Below are 17,344 nucleotides of genomic sequence, written 5' to 3' on the forward strand. Positions count from 1 at the left end.
AGAGAGAGAGAGAGAGAGAGAGAGAGAGAGAGAGAGAGAGAGAGAGAGAGAGAGAGAGAGAGAGATAACGAGAAAATGAGAGAACAAGAGAGAGAACTGTGCTATTTGACATAGTGATGCTTGAAGAAATCTTCCTCAAACAGTGAAACTCCTCATGGTTCCACCAGATTCTCTCATCTGCTTTTGATTTGAACTTCAGAGTGTCACAGATATGTGAAAGTTTTCAATATAAGATTCTTTTAACAAGTTTTTTTTTTTTTTTTTTTTTTTTTTTTTGCCCATGAGGAGAAAGTTGTAAAATACTATAGAATGTAATATTGAGTTATGCTTAGCCATGTTTCATGTCTTTCCCCCAGTTTAGAGGTTTTTTTTTTTTAATGTGGATTTTTAAAAAATGGTGTATATGAGCATGGGGCTGGCAGTCACTGCTCTACCAAAGATAATTCTGCATGTAGGGGCTGGGGATATATAGACATGGTTCAGTGGTGAAGACCTTGCTTAGTGTTTGCAAGTCAGTCTTCCCCACCACTCACTGCTGCTGCACACTGCCCACCCCACCACTGCTGCTGCTGCACACTGCCCACCCCACCACTGCTGCTGCTGCACACTGCCCACTCCACCACTGCCGCTGCTGCACACTGCCCACCCCACCACTGCCGCTACTGCACACTGCCCACCCCACCACTCACTGCTGCTGCTGCACACTGCCCGCCAATTCTGGGGCCATGGGAATGTGCAGCCATCAAAGACTTTTTTTATGGAGTTGCTGGGTTTTGAACTCGTTTTTTTTTTTTTTTTTTTTTTCATGCTTGCAGAGTAGGTGCTCTTAACCCATCAGCCATTTCTGCTGCCCCTGTTTTCACTTTTAGGCACTGGATCCCACTCTTGTCCTGGCATCAGATTAAACCAAGTTTACAGCCCTGAGAACACATACACAACTAACACTGTGCAGACTCTGATGGTTACAATTAGGATACACACACACATACACACACACACATACGCATATATCTATGTATATACATAGATATACACATATACATATGTACACATACACACACATACACACATATGTGTGTGTGTAAGAAAAATTAGAGAAAAACCAAGAGGCTATGGATCTGAAAGAGAGCAAGGAAGAGTATATGGGAGAGACTGGAGGGAGGTAAGGAAAGGATGGAATGATGTAACTATATTATAACGTTAAAAATAAATAATTTTAAAAAGAGGAAAAACATTTCAAGTCTCCCAGCTGATCATGAGACGGAGGTGAGGGACTTGTAGAACTGCTTTGATGTAAAAGAGGTTGGAGTAAGCTAACCTCCGAGTAGGAGAGATTGGTGCTTACTGCAAAAAATGTAAGTAAAGCTCCTATCCCACCCTTTTTCTCCTTCAACACATTTTCATAAGAGTTTATCACCACAGACATCAGAATCTTGCCACTGTGGCCAGACTTTGAGTAGGCAGAAAAAGCACAGCATTTGATTTGAAATTTTGTGTCAAAACTCGAATATTATCTTACAACTATACTATGATTAAAACAGGAGGATTTTAGGCCTGCGGCACAGTATTTATTAAAGTCACTCTGGAAACCACCTGATTGTCTCTTGGTACCTGGTTGAGTAAATCAGAGAGAGGACAGCCTCTAAGTAATGCAAGCCACTCACAGGTTGAGTCGCCCTCTTTTTGTTGTATAGGACAGTAGTCAAGACACTCAAAGCAGAGAGAGCAAGGTGCAAGGCAGTGTGTAACCTATGGAAGCATCAAACAGTAAACAGGCTGATGAAATATTCTCATGGGCAAGCAGTCAGATACATTGTTTAGGGGTCAACCATCACAAAGCATTTGAACCAGCTATCACCAACAAATTCTAGATCCCCTAAGATCCTGTTTAATGATTGCATGGTATATAATGTTCCTCTTCTAATTTTTCAATTAAAAAGTTTCTACAGTTTTGATTTTTATCTTCATATATATATATATATATATATATATATATATATATATATTACACACATATATGCAATATATTATACTATATATACACTATATACTACATACTATATTCTACAAAATATATACAATAGATAACATATATTTATATTCTATATATACATAGATTTCCTTTTTTTGGTACTGTCCTCCTAAGATCCCAGGTGGATGGAGGTTAACTGACCAGTTCTCTCTGGCCCCAACCTGAGGGTCACCAGGAAAGTCTGGAACTTAACATGCTCAGTGAGATGTACAGAAAAAGGTATCCCCACTCCAGCAGGCCCCTGCATAGAGGATCCAGTAACCAGAGTGCATTACGCATCTGCCCCACTCCTCTCCTAGAAAGCCCTTCTTTCTCCTGTTTTACAAAACTGTCCCCTTGACCTTCCCTCTTATTGTGTACTACGGAAGACCGAAGGCCTCGAGACCCGCCTCCCTAGAAGAACAGGCAGTGAGCACACTTAGAGAAAGAGTTTCTCTGGATGAGGAAGCAGAAACCTGTGAACAAAAGGGTCACAGCCACGAAATCCTGCCAGAGTTCCTCTCCGAGAGCCAGCGCTGGAGTGCATGCGCGGTTGTATGTCTCCCATGAAAATTAACCACTTCCGGGAACACAGAAACCGATGAATATTCTAGGCCGTCTATGCTATTTAAGGAAAACGTTGGGACAATCAGTCAGTCCCTACTATCCTGTGAATAGTGAACCTAGCATTTTGTGGTTTTGATGCAGACTTCCAGAATACTAGAGAATAAATAAATTAGGAAGGTTGTTTTGTCCTCCCCCCAAAAGAAATATGAAATTTAGTGAGTAAACATGCAGAGAGAATTCAATTTGGGGACTTTTTTTTTTTTTTTTATAAAGCCATTCTCATACCAATCAATGGAGTACAGATGAAGCAAAAAATGAAATAATTTTTTGGCAAGAGAAGTGTTACATTCTAGAATTTATGATTGTTTAGTAATTATTTTTAAATCAAAGTGATTGAAACAATTCTTCAGCATGTCAGAGTATCTAAAATATTCAGAATTAATTATTTGGCTTAAGTTGGTGGTTTCCCTCTGCATAACCTCTTCTGGAACCACTTGCTTGGACATCCCTTCCCTCCCAATAACTGTTGGTCACTTAGGTGAATATTAATTGGTTGTTAACTATGTTTTGTTGATGCTTTTTTTTTTTGAAACCGAACATTGTTCTATAGAAAGAGTTGGCCAGAATGGACCTGAGTTCATGGACATTCCTCTGCCTCAGCCTCCAAAATCCTGGGATTATAGGCAGAAGCACCAACTACACTTGGTAGAATAGAAGTTTTGAAAGTAGCTACACCAAATTCAAACCCATATTACCAAAGCTATTTGAGTTTATCAATGTAGAATACATTCTCTTTAAAGTAAATCACACACAGACAATATATCTTATCATTTTAGCCACACACACACACACACACACACACACACAGCCCCAAATGTATCTATGCTTGTAACTTCATGAGTATTAAATGTTAAATTTTATTTCAAGGACTACCAACTGAGAGAGACAGAACTAGAGAGGAGAGATGTGTGNAGAGAGGAGAGATGTGTGTGTGTGTGTGTGTGTGTGTGTGTGTGTGTGAGAGAGAGAGAGAGAGAGAGAGAGAGAGAGAGAGAGAGAGAGAGAGAGAGAGAATCTAAGCAAAGAGTGTACATCTCAGGAAATAAACTAGTATTTTCATGTTACACTTTAGATGCCTATCAGTGACTACTCCAAGAAACTCCTTACATTCAACGCCCTAGCCATTAAAGTAGAAAGGGGCACACATTTAAGAACTGTAAACCGAAATTACTTCAATATAGAATATTTATGAGTCAAGACAATCAACCGCGTACAAAAAAATTTACATGCAAGAGAAACAAGGCAATGTAGCACCTCTAGAAAATAATTAAAAGTTTTGCTGCATTTGCAGGTAAGCGCCACACTGAGGATTTACAACACAGTAATTTACTGCAATCACAGGGGAGTTCCATCAAGAAACAAAGTCCTTACACTCCAGAGCTTTTGGAAGGTATTGTCGGAATGCTTAATTACACACTGAAGATTCCTACATCCTTGGGATTGAGCTGTCAAATCATAAAGGATTTTCGTAGCATATATTAGATAAAAGTCCATCGCATTTAGACTGTCGGTTTAGTGTCTCTGGCAGGTGTGGAGCCTAGAAGAATTGCTGGCTTGATGGTGCACTTTCTGTACCCTGCAAGCCAGACCTTCCCCACAGTAGCAGCGCTGGAATATCTCCAGCCCGTGGGAGCCTTTCCTCCTGTGCTTGGTGCATACCTGACCTTCTTTAAGGACAGGTTTACAGATCTTGGACCAGAAGTGTCTTGCACAACACAGCCCTGCGGCACAGTCGGATGATCGGAGGCAGACAGAGCCTTCTTGTCCTGTGAAGGAGACAGAAGGAAAATGACAGTTACTGCACCATTTCATTGAGACAACTCTAAATGCGCGTCTGATATATTAAATGGGAAGGCTGAGCCCAAAAGCCCTTTTACTACCTTTGGAGTGATATATTTTTGAAGTCAGTGTGGTTCTTCTGGGATATCCATCCCCGGCGGCGTTGTGGTCATTACCAAGGTTTTCAACGATGCTTTCCTCGATTTCCCCTCGAGGTAAATGGCTGTGGTCAGAGGGCATGCATATTCCTAAGAAAGCCAGAAATAGTGGTTAATCCTCAGGCTGTAGTTTGTTGCTGCTAATAGCCAAGACAGGAGCAGTGGGTTATGCAGACACCACTGTGAGATATCTCACTGCTGTCGCTGCTGTTCTTTTACCAAAACGCCCCCAGAGAAAGCCCTATCAATGGGTGTACTGTTGAATCCTATGGAACACCTCAGGTATAGCCATTTTAAATGCTTTCCTACTAATTGTGGTGGAGGCAGCAGAGATATTTCTGCTTATTTTAATATTACCCTTCGGGCTAGGAAAAAGAAATCCAGTCACTTAGAAAAATGAACCTTAAAAATAACTTCTCTGCTCGGGGTGCTAGCTGCGAAACGCGGTTCCAGCTGCCTGGAAGACTCCGATCTCACCCGCTGGTTACTTTACTGTATAATTTTGATATTACAGAGATTTTAGTGAGTTGACTCTGCAAGGCTGCTGTAACCTAGGAAGCTAGCCACCCTTCAAGTTTATTTCTGGAAACTTCTTTTGAGACATTAACATTTTGTGGATCTGTGGTTGTACTTCTTTGAAGGTAGTTGAGGGTGGAGGGAAAGGGGGAGGGGAGGGGTGGAGAGCTAGGGATGTGAGCGGTACAGAGATCTCTTTTAAAAGCTGGCCAGCAGAGATTAATCATTCTAGCTCCCCGTTGACAACAGTTTTAATAGCCTTAGAGGAAAGAGAGACTGGCAAAGCCACCGCAGAGTCCATCTTAAGAAAAACGTCTGGCTTCCCTTTCAGAATGACCTCTCCCCCTTTCTCAAGTGCCCCAAGGCTCCCTGAAGATAATTGTTTGATGGAAGGGGTCCACTCTCAGGTCTTGTTGTTAGATCACAGAGGGAGGCAAGGGAAGATAAACTTTCAAGTGCTCAAACACAAGCCAGTGGCGATGTGTCAGGAGAACCCTTGCATGAGCATGCCTGCCTTTGCAGGTGGCGCCACCTTAGCTTTGACAGAACCAGAGCATTTCATTTGATTCCTGGGTCCTCAAAGGCAAGGTGGTTCTAATTTAAAAGGGAGTCCAAGACTCACCATTTTTGCAGTAGTTCCCGGGGCAGCACATAGCGTGCCTCATGCAGCGTTTCCTGCGCTTTCGGCAAGCCAGACAGATCTGTACGCCTCCAACGCCGGCTGCCCCGCGGCTGGGGCTGGAGCAGTACTCGTCAGGGCCGCACTCCTCATCCTCTGCGCAAGGGTAGGACTGTGGGAAGGGAGCGGACTGGTGAGCAACTCAAGCATCCTGGTACCCATACCTTCACCGTCCTCATCTGCCTCTTCAAAAGCCCCGTAAGCGCGCTGCTCTTAATGCAGTGATTCCAAACACACCTAAATCTCACACACCTAGGATGATCCACTCCTTCCTCTCTGAGACCCTCCCCCCTCCCTCCACGGGATCACAGTGTCCTCCTCGGATCCCTGAGACCCCTCTTACCTGGTAGTTGTCAAGAGTCTGATACTTGTTCCCGCCCTCATAGAGAACTCCGGGAGCCACGCTGACAGCAGAACCCGGCTGCCCTCCAGCACCACCCAGCGGTGGGGGCAGGTTCTTGATCGCGTTGGAATTGATGAGAACTGAGTTCAAGGTGGCACTGGCTCCTAGCAGAGGGAGGCTGCAGAGAGCCATCGTCGTAAACACGGCCAAGAACCGGACAGCTGCCGCTGCACACACAACCGTCATCTCCGAAGGACGCAAACAGGAAAAGGTCAGGAAAGGAGAAGTCACTTTGCAAGGCGGCTGGCTGCAGAGTCTGGACTTGCGGGACCCTCAACTTCGGAACCTCGGCGGGTGGAGTCTCCGCTGCCGGTCGCACAGCTCTGCACAGCAACTGCCACCTCTGGCTGCCTTTATACTCAGGCTCCCAGCCCTCCCAGCTCCTCAGGGAAGACAACAAAGCCAGGATGGGATTTCAAAGCTTTGGGAGGAGCTGGGAGGGGGAGTGTTTGTGTATCAGAAGCAGGGAGGACTTTGACACTCTCCCCTCGCCCCTCCCTTGCACTGTGGTCCCCTTGTCCAGCTCACCTTAGAGTGTGGGTTACTAGAGCATTAGAGCCTAGCCCCAATTTTAATTAAAAAAAAAAAAAAAAGGCGGGAGGGTGCGCTCTGCGAGCTTGTGTGCTCTGCTGCGGGACTGGGTTAGTTCTGTCTGAAATCCTTGTCAGAGTTAAAAGTGATAGAATATACAAAACCACGTTTCTTCTCTTCCCCATATGAGTACCCTCGCTTTCTGTGCACGCAAATAATATTCAGTATTAAATACAATGTGAGCAGTCATTCAAAGGCTTTGTGGAAGGCCCAGGTGGCTCCTATAGTTGCTGATTAACCCTTTAGCGTTGCAATTTGCAAATGAGGTTCTTGTCTTTTAAGTTTGTCTAGTTGCTTCCCCACTTTCCACTCCTTCCCCCCCCCCGCCCCCAACCCTACACACACCAGGAGAAAAAAAAATGTGCAAAGACAAGAAAATTTGCACATCAAATGAGGATGCCAAGGGAAGAACTAATTCGCTTTTGATGGTGAGTTTGGGGGGGTTGGGGGTGGAGGCGAGAGACTGCCGTTTGGAAATTAAATCAGGGATGAGGGAAGAGGGAAATAGGCACCCGATAATCAAACTATTTAATGTGGTTCTTTGAATCTGGTCAATCCCAGCAGTAGATGAACTTGATTAAGCAGACACATGAGATCAAAGTGGCTCTGAGGCAGAGCGGACAGGGTCCCTGAGCCTGGTCAGTCCTCTTTCCCTGGTTCCCTGTTCCCAGCGGTGGGTTAATAGAAGAAGATAAGAAACCCAAAGGCTTAGCTCCCGGCTTTCTCATTAGTGTTTCATATCGCTGAGCAGGAGAGGGTTGCTTTTGATCCCAAATCAAACCTCGTCCAGGACAGGACAGGACAGGACAGGAGGAATAACCCTCTAGGGAGATAACAGACGACCTCCTGGAAAAAGAGCACTGAACCTAAATCAGAGAATGAATTTGAAGGGGTTTTCAACCAGTGTGTAAAACAAGAAACAACATGGACCTAAGAATGCTGTGCTTATAAATTAGAGGTAATGTACTGAGAGAATAAAAGTCAGTCTTTTATCCAACCATCACAGTGCTAAAAGAGGCAGTTGCCATGATATAACAAAAGATAGGAAATGTGAATGGATAATGTTTAAGAACAGATTGATAAATCTGAGACCACAAGCAACTGTTGTGTGAGATTGAAAAGGAAGAAACAATCCGAAATCCTTGTTGGAGAGGGTGAGCTGAGATGTGCTTTGTAGCCCCTTAGCTTCTGGATCTGCTAGAATTATTCACAACACTGCTTTGTAATAGTTATTCCTAGGAAGTCCCCCCCCCCCCCACAATAGCCAATGACAGTCTTGTACAAGTGTAATCCCGAAGTGGAGCTAGGAGGGATGTTATGAACAACATTTAAATATCTGTTTGGTGGATTTCAGAACTTAAGTGTCTTCCAATGTTGCCTCAATTCTACCCCAAACTTCATTCATCCTGGGGAATTTCCTGTGGTTTGCTGAAAGTCCAACATGGATTAAATCCTATGTACTTATCTGGCTTTTATTAGGAATATGTGCAATTGTGTAGCAAGGCTAGTTACCCACAGATCTTTAGAATATTTGAAAACAACGAACAGGTTTTAAAATTTTGTTTAAAAAGTGAATATTAGGAATAATAAAGGGGGGACAAGTAACTAACAATAAATCAGATTTTCCTGGCTCCACGTAGACCTACCCGTCAGTGGATCTGAACCTTGCATAGATGCCGGGAGATGGTGGGATAACGTGGTGGTGGTGGTGGTCGTGGGCTCATATTATAACATTCAGCATACTACTAGCAATGTCAATGATCAATGTGTTATCTTTTTCTAGAAACACAAAACACACATATGTGGCACTCCTCTGCCCATATTCTGACGTAATGATGCTTGATTAATTTGCCTACTCTAAATGAGCAGAACTTAGCTCACCAAGGACTTAGGCCCACAGCCTAGACCAGGGGGCTAGTTTTGGCACTTTCTACTTTTTATGTTCCTTCTGGAGGTGTGACTAGGTCCACACCTGAGGCTAAGCAGCCGTCTTCAAGTTATTTAGGAAAAGAGGAAGCAAGCTCACAGACGATACAGGGGGAGAAACTTGTCTTTTCCAGTGCAGCCTATTCTCCATTTGTGAACCCTTGTTTTGATTGAGCTTACTTCCTCTGGGTGTCATCATCAGGAGGTAAAGATCAAAAGAGATAGGTGCTGGCTGCTCCTCCAGTGCCAGAGAACACCCAGAATTACCCCTTAAGAACGATTCTCTAAGATGCTGAAGGCAGGCTCCTTCCAGCCTCCCAGTGGTCTGAAGCATGCTATCAGGTCACAGAGGGAGTTTTGTTATGGTTTGGTTCGGTTTTTGTTGTTGCTTTGGGGGTCTTGGTGCTTTAAGACCACTGGAGAAAAAGGAAGAGAGGTCCAGGAACTAGAACCACACCCCACCCTTAGGAAGTCAGAGGTCACATGACTCAGAGTCTCACGCAGCCAGGCAATGGAGTGCCTGGTGTACCTATCAAACTTAGTTTACTTTCTTCAGGAAGGAACTTTATCTCTTGTTGGATATGCTCTAAATATGACCACAGTTATTGTAATAGTTAATATTTCATATTAGATTTAAAACTAGGAGGAATGTTTAGCACAGTGGAATTGAACTGTATATGTAACTTGAGGATAGCGGAAGACATGACTCCCTTCTGTTTCAAATGTTGGGCAGCAGCCTAGGATATTGGTCCTTCTGATTCATGAGACAAATGACAAATAATATTTAAAGACACAGAACCCTGGGATATTTGCACACTACTCTCCCACCTCCGTTATTTGGGGGTACTTCTTCCCGCCCCCTCCGTCTCCTTTCCCTTCCCCCTCTTCATTCCTTTCCTCTCCTTGTCAAACTGAAGGTAGTCCATCTGTTCACATTTAGTTTTTGTAGTGTCATTTTCTTTTCTTGTTTGTTTGTTTGAGACAGGGTTTCTCTGTGTAGCCCTGGCTGTCTTGGAACTTGCTCTGTTGATCAGGCTGGCCTGGAACAGAGACCCGACTGCCTCTGCCTCCAGAGCGCTGGAATTAAAGGCGTGTGCCATCTCCACCCACCTGGCCTAACCTTTAACTTTTCCTTGAATAAGAAAACTCGAGAGTAGGTGGTGGGTTTTGCCAGCATCTTCCTTGGCGCCAGTCTTGAATTAATAGCAGAGATTTCCCGTTCCTGATGTTTAATAAAAAGCGTATGACTTTCTCCTCGACTTTTAAAAGAGTCTTAGTTTCAATGCTCGTCGTGATAGAAGAGCTTTCAGATGTGACTCACATTTGGACTCCCTTGAAGTGGTAGGCTTTTCTGTCCTACAAAGAGGAGCAAGTGAGTTTGGGATGCTTATCTTCACTCTGTCCCTGGAGATGGCTAGCCTAGATAAGGCCAGCGCCACAGTCACAAGACTATCTAACTCAGCTCAGAAAATGATCCTGGGGCCCTTGAAGCATAAACAGCCCGGAGCTCAGAAGCGAAGGAGGTTTACTAATGTCTGGTGAGAAGGACGCCAGAGGCATCTTTCAGGAGGCCCTGATGCCCAGGAAGGCCTGTGATGGGTAGGGTCTAGGAGTCCAGCTGCCTCATACTATCCCCTGAAGGACTCAGTATTTCCAATCATAAAGATAGGGTGGTGACAGCATAAGGCAGGGCACAGACAGCAGATATATAGGGGATGGAATTTTCTTCTGTGCCACTGGCTTCTTGTCATACTCCCTTCATCATACTGGCATCCTTTAAAGGCTGTGACCAAAAGGGCCCCTTGCCACTGCCCTGGAAGCTAAGGGCTGGAGCTCAGCACTGGACTGCAAGGTGACAACAGTTCCCTTTGTGGAACTAGCTTTCTCTTCACGTGTAAATGTCATGCTGGGAAGACAAGGGAGCCCCCTTCTGGATACAAAAATAGTCTAAAGCTGTCCTGGGCAAGGCCTTTTGTCTTCAGGCTAAATGTCTTTCAGACAGCTTTATTAAACAATACTCACTGTTGTGGACTCTGGGAACTTGCTGATTTTGGAGAATGTAAACAAAGTTCCTGGAAATATGGTGAATTTCATGACTCTTGATTTTCTAAAAGATGCCCGAGCAGAAGGGAGTGAGAGAACGAATGAACAAATGAATATGAATGAGAATGGATGAATGAATTATTTTGTTTCTTCATCCCAAAATTTCCAGCTAGTACATTGTATTAGAACCTTGGTGGGATCCAGATGTAGGCTAGAAACAGTACTAACTTCTGCTAAGGGGTTAGAGCAAGGATTCTTCCCTCTTGAGAGGGTCTTAGAGCTCGGAGCTGTGGTTGCATTCTCTTCCTGCCAGGGTGGGCCACGAATCCCCATTGCCAGAGCACTGGCTCAGGCGGCTCACCGCTCACTTCAGTCACAAGCCATCGCCACCTTACAGTAGTGTAAAATGAAACTTGCTTAAAGTCTCTTTGATGAGAGAAGATCAAACAGCTCAGGGTCCCTGTCTTAATCAACCTTGAGCCAGGTGGCCTTTGCTGATTCTGTGGACTTTGTGTTTAGCAAATTCATCAGCGTAATCCGTAATCCCGTTGAAGCCCTGGCCTGGGCGAAAATCTCTTCTACTGCTGCTGTGGGTCCACGGTGTCAGTTCTCAGGGCAAATAAATCAGGGTTAATTAGAAGTGGGGAGGGTAAAGGGGGAAAAGGAGACTCATGGGAAGATTTCTACTCTGAGGGACTTAAGTTCGCTGCTATATGGGGAAGGAGCAATCCCGTTCCTCTGCTGCCCCATGGTGGATCCTATCGGAAGTGATCCGGACCCAAACCGAATTTAAAAAAAAAAAAAAAAAAAAAAATCTTTGGAAGATTTGTTCCATTTTGGTTTTCAAGACAGGGTTTTTCTCTGTGTAGCAGCCCTAGCTTTCCTGGAACTCACTTTTTAGACCAGGTTGGCCTAGAACTCACAGAGGTCCACCAGCCTCTGTCTCCAGCGTGCTGGAATTAAAAGGGTGTGCCACCACATCCGGGATAACTTCTTCAGCTCTCACACCGAAAACTTTTCAAAGCTAAATAGTCTCCAAATTTTAATACTCCATATAATACATTGCAAATCTTCGCATAATAGAATAAGATAGAATAGTGTCCAACCGCGGTCTAAAGACTAAGGAGTTGGGGTCTGGCACAGAGGTTCTCAGTGAAATGTTTATTCAGCTAGGTTTTTAATTTGCACACCAGCATTTAGCATTCCTGGATGGAAACGTTAGGCTCTTCAGTACCGTACTTAAGGAGAATCCTATGCTGCATGTATTTCAGGAAAGTTCATTCATCTATAACCATTTTCATAAAGCTTTTTGGAAAATGAAATTATGCTGTTTGTTTCAATGAGAAAATGTTAATTTCAAATTTTCCATTTTTTTAAAAAAGAATATTATCTAGGAGGCTTATGAAAAATATAGGCAGGTAATAATTTTGTGCCCACTCTTACGATTTCTTTTTTAAAAAATAAAGGCTGTTGGGACTTGTGTGATAAATCTTTTAAGCAGCTCAGGATTTATAGTCTACTAAATTTTAGATATAAGTGCCAACTATAAAATCATGCAGCATTGTTTTCATATTGGGTTTTAGATTATGTTTGCTAAGAATGGTTTTAAAGAAGTAAATTGACCTTCAACAAAAGACCTCAAGAGGTTTTGGGCTTTTTTTTTCTTTTTCTCCTTCTCTTCTCTTCTCTTCTCTTCTCTTCTCTTCTCTTCTCTTCNCTTCTCTTCTCTTCTCTTCTCTTCTCTCTCTCTCTCTCTCTCTCTCTCTCTCTCTCTCTCTCTCTTCCTTCCTTCCTTCCTTCCTTTCTTTTTCTTCCTGTTGTTGCTTGGGACAAGGTTTTGCCATATAGCCCAGACTTGTCTTGACATGGCAATCTTCCGACCTCAGCGTCTGAGTGCTGGGATGACAAGCCTGTGCCACCTGACCTGGCTTCTCACTGATAATTTCATTAACCCCTACCCACCTTTTTTGGCTTGAACTATGTGCTCCATCAGTACCTCCAAAGACTGCTGTATCAGTTGGCTCTATTTATAAGAAAAGCCACTTTCATGTAAGTAAGCTGCAAGCCCCAGAAATGAGTGAGAAGCAGTTTGCAAGGTTCAGGAGCTTGGTGGGTTCAGCTGAGCTGCAGATGTCCTTAGAAGGTACAGGAGCCATAAGGAAAGCTGACTAGCCTTCTAGGAGAACGCGCTCCCTGTCTCTCCTCCTAACGATGTTAGAGGAAAACTGGGGCTAGAAATGTAAGCTCTGGGCCCCAAGGTTTGTTTTTTTTTCTGTGCTTTTTGTTGTTGGTGTTGTTATAGATTTTTAAAAAAACTATAAACATTGTTATCTTAACAGCAGTCAAAGACAAAACCAAAAATTAGAAACCCACATAACATATTAATCAGACCCACCCCAAAGATCGCACAATGCAGTGAACACAGAGTAGCCATTCGAAATAGAACACAAGAGCTTCACATTTTATGCTCCCACTATGGATATGTTTTTTATTGTAGCCATAAAAAAAAAACCCACGATAGAAACGGAACAAGAAAACCATCAGCTATATATCAGCGTTCATAACTCATCCAGTTCCTCCTCACTCCTCACATTCAGCATTTTTTACTCTCTTGTATGCTAGATGGCATCTACATGCACATTTGTTCACACACACACACACACACACACACACGCACACACACACTCTCACACACACTCTCACACACACACATACACATTGTCATTAGATTCTGCATATGAGGGAGGATGTGGTATTTTTTCTTCCTGAGATTGTTTGGCTTCATATTACTCTGATCTACACTCTGAGTATGTACTTTTTTTTTTTTTTTTTTTTTTTTTTTCAAATTTTTTGTTTTCTTTTTTTTTCTTCAGCAGTAAGTAGTATTCCATTTTACACACATACACACCAAAATTTCATTGTCCGTTATTTTAAAGGTCATGATTGATAGGCAAAGTCAATTTCTTTGAAAAGGTATCATGGTCTTGTTTTATAATGTTCAAGATTAGAAAAATGGAAAGGTGGGAGGTGGGTAGAGAACTGGCTCAATGGTCGTGCACATAGAATAATAGAATAATAAATCCAAATGATAAAAAAGAGAAACATAAATAGGAGAAAGTTTCATTTTCATGTCTGGGAAAAACAAGGAAAAAAATTGAATGCTTTGTACTGGTCTGGCTGGTACGAAGTTGAACAGACCTCTGAGGAGGAAGCAAGGATGATTAGAGGAGAGAGAGAAAAAAAACGATGCAAGAGACAGATATGGGAGGGCTGCAGGTCAGTACCACACCAGCAGTGAGTGTATTTCTCTCAGCCTTCATATACGATGGTACCCTGGGAAAGAAAGCCACAAGCTAACAGAAACAATTTGCCAAAGTATACGCAAGGTATTTGTTCTCAGCCAACCTCCCCACCCCCATTCCTTCCACCAAGGTCAATAGAATCTTCAGCCCTGAGCCTCAGGCGCATCTCCTCTTCTCGGTCTATGGGCCTTAGCAGGCCTGGAAATAGGCCAACAGACCATGACCTGCCTTGACTCTGCCTGGAGGGTCTCGTTCTCTCTCTGTCTCTGTCTGTCTCTGTCTCTGTCTCTGTCTCTGTCTCTGTCTCTGTCTCTCTCTCTCTCTCTCTCTGCTTCAGAGAAGAGGGCAAGCGGCTCCTGACGATACTTGGGATAGGAAACTGGCTCAGTTGGTAGGTAAGGTACTTGATATGAAACCATGAGGATTCAAGTGTGATTCTCCAGAACTAATATAAAATGCAGGGGCTGGAGTAGGGAGCTAGAAATGGTAGACTGAGACCCAGGCAGGCAGAGGCAGGAGGATCCTGAAGGTGGATGGATGGGCAGCCAGTTTAGCTGAATCCCTGAGATTCAGTTGTAACGAGAGACCTGATCTCAAAATATAGTTGGAGAGAAACTGAGGAAGACACTAAAAATCATCCTCTGGCCTCCAAATGCATGTGCGTGCACACACACACACACACACACACACACACACACACACATATCAACATTAAATAAATAAATACATAAATGATGATGACCAGGCCAGCTCAGTCGGTCAACCAGGTCTCAAGGGAGGGCGTGAGGATTGAAAAGAAAAAGACAACTAGACAACTCTATAACACAACTCCAGCCACTGCTGAGGCTGAAGCAAATTTTTTTCCCCAGTCTGCTTTTATAGCATTTTTAACTACATGCAAATAATAAGGTCAGTTCTAGGTCAAGGAACAGACAAGGCAATAAACTCAAATAGTTGAGGGGCTTATCATGATGACCAAGACAAAAGGAGTGCCACACATTCCTCAGTGGCTCCCCCCCCCCCCCTCTGAGCTTTGCCTATATGAGACTATTTCCTGAGTCCTAGCCCAAAGTCAAATTCCTGCCTGAGTTTAACATCTTTGTTCTAGTCCAAAGTCAGATTCCTGCCTGAGCTTACCTCCTTGTCCTGGCCCCATGTCAAATTACTGCCGAGTTTCTAGAAGTGGGCCCCAAAGCTCTCCACAAGATAGTGAAAGAACTTGTCAATATTAAAACTTTCTTTTTCTCCACAACTGTTTTTCAGGAACCCTTTGGGTCTATGACTCTTTTGTTCGTTGTCGAGAGAGAGAGAGAGAGAGAGAGAGAGAGAGAGAGAGCAGCTTAGGCTGGTCTTGTATTTCTAGTCCTTATACCTCCACTTCCAAAACGGTGGGATAATAGGCCTGTGTCACCACACCGAGGTACAGCCACGGTTCTTAAATATCCACTAAACTAAAAGCAGTTTTCACTTCAACTTTGAACCCAACCCTGATTTTATTTACTGTGGATTTCTCTGAACACTTCCATCATGAGTCAAAGAGATGGTCTCAAATGTAACAGCAGTTTGGATTAGAATTTTTCAGTTTATGCCATGAAAGAAATACCATTCACTGAAAAGCTTTATGTTTGGCTCTAGATCTTGCCTGGGCTATCAGGACCATTGGTAAGATGTGCAGTGTACAGGAAGCTGCAACTCCCAGTCAGTCACGTGGTCACCAGGCAACCGACCAGCACTCCACAGTTACATGGACTGCTGCTGAGCCATCACGTTGGGTAGTCGTTTACATTAAGTTAGGTGCATTTCGGGTTTACAGTAATTTTCAGATTTTAGTGTGTATTAGGTGCAGTCTGGATTTATATTATTTTCAGATTTTGGTAGTTTTACTGGGCTTCAGCTTATTTGGAAGGCCCAAGAGCAACTGCCAGAGTTCCCTAGGGAAAGATACCTTGTGCTGGTTACTCTTTGTCAAGTTGACACAAACTAGTCACCCGGGAAGAGAGAACTTCCACTGAGAAGTGCCTCCCTCAGGTTGGCCTGTGGGCCTGTCTACGCGGTTGTTTTCTTGGTTAGCAATTGATGTGGAAGGGCCCAGCCCACTCTGGGTGGTTCCACACCCAAGCAGGTGGCCCTTGGTTGGATAAGAAAACAATCCAGTGACTAGTGTTGCGTCATGGTCATAGGTAGCTATGGACCCAAAGCCCAATTCTAGGCTAGGAAATGTGCTCACACCAAAGAGTTTTAACCAGCCTCTCGTTCTCATCATTCCTAGGCTTTCAGCTCCTTAACCTGTGGTATGTTGTCAACTTTTGGGGACTTTTGGAAGATTTTCAAGAATTATATCCATAATACACACACACACACACACACACACACACACACACACACACACACACAATTATATAGAACTACAAAGATGGCTCCATAGTTAACAGCACTTGTTGCTCTTCCAGAAGACCAGATTTCAATTCCCAGTACCCACATTTCATCTCACAGCCATCTGTAATTCAAATTCCAGGGGATTCCAGAAGCTTCTTTGACGAGGGCAGTGAGACACATTTATCTTTTGGTTTTGAACACAGAAATGACACTGTTTTAGGCAAGTAGCAGTAGTAGGCTCTTCTCTAGGGTGCATGACCTTGGCAGCCACAGGTTTATAGAAACAGGCTTGAATGCCCTCCTTTTGGGCGGGGCTTAAGTCCAATTAGATGGCTGTTGGTTGCTCACAAGGTAGATACTGTATCCTTGAGTGTATCTTGCAGTGCTGGCCATTCTCCTGGCTTGTAGGCTCACACTGGGCAAGAAGACTGCCAACAACTTTTCTCCCTTGGCAGCATGCAAAGCATTTTCGGCTACTGTGAGAGCTAGTCCCCAGGGAGGAGGCCTCCGGGTCCATTTTAGCCCAACTCCTCCAAGTCCTGTGTCTGAAGTGTGTGGTGTTTTCATTTATAGGGCCTCCCCTTCAAGTTCTGGGAGGCAGACAAGGGCAACAGTGGTAGCTTATGCTGTTTTAGAAATCTCTTGAACTCCACTGATCAACTGGAATGGAGGTTTTGCATACCCGGTACTGCCTCCCTCCTCTCTCGGTGTGTACAAATCATACCTTGTGCAGATTATACTGTGTCTATTCCTCTCCTTCTGTATGGGTTCCCTCCTTTTTCTAGTGAAAGATACTTCCTCTGACGAGCACGATAATTGGTAATCTAATGGCAAATGTTCAGGCCTGAATGCATACACACAAGTCACACTATAAAGACTGAGCGTCTCTCTCTCTCTCTCTCTCTCTCTCTCTCTCTCTCTCTCTCTCTCTCT

The 17,344-nt window shown here is 43.8% G+C and overlaps 1 protein-coding gene across 1 annotated transcript; it reads right to left on the minus strand.

Moving 5' to 3' along the window:
- Nucleotides 1-2,845: 2,845 nt before the first annotated feature.
- Nucleotides 2,846-6,530, minus strand: Dkk1 (dickkopf WNT signaling pathway inhibitor 1). Its single transcript, XM_021213234.1, has 4 exons — nt 6,114-6,530; nt 5,714-5,882; nt 4,519-4,665; nt 2,846-4,404 (listed from the first exon to the last, which is right to left on the minus strand). The coding sequence occupies exons 1-4, from the start codon at nt 6,357-6,359 to the stop codon at nt 4,151-4,153; spliced, it is 816 nt and encodes a 271-aa protein (XP_021068893.1). The 5' UTR covers nt 6,360-6,530; the 3' UTR covers nt 2,846-4,150.
- Nucleotides 6,531-17,344: the final 10,814 nt, after the last annotated feature.

The sequence above is a fragment of the Mus pahari genome, chromosome 1, assembly GCF_900095145.1.
Source record: "Mus pahari chromosome 1, PAHARI_EIJ_v1.1, whole genome shotgun sequence".
Classification (NCBI taxonomy): Eukaryota; Metazoa; Chordata; class Mammalia; order Rodentia; family Muridae; genus Mus; species Mus pahari.

Coding starts and splice junctions, on each gene's coding strand:
- Dkk1 (XM_021213234.1), bottom strand. CDS start 6,359: ATGACGGTTGTGTGTGCAGCGGCAGCTGTCCGGTTCTTGGCCGTGTTT. Junction 5,883..6,113: donor AGACTCTTGACAACTACCAG/GTAAGAGGGGTC, acceptor CCCTTCCCACAG/TCCTACCCTTGCGCAGAGGA. Junction 4,405..4,518: donor AAAAATATATCACTCCAAAG/GTAGTAAAAGGG, acceptor TCTCCTTCACAG/GACAAGAAGGCTCTGTCTGC.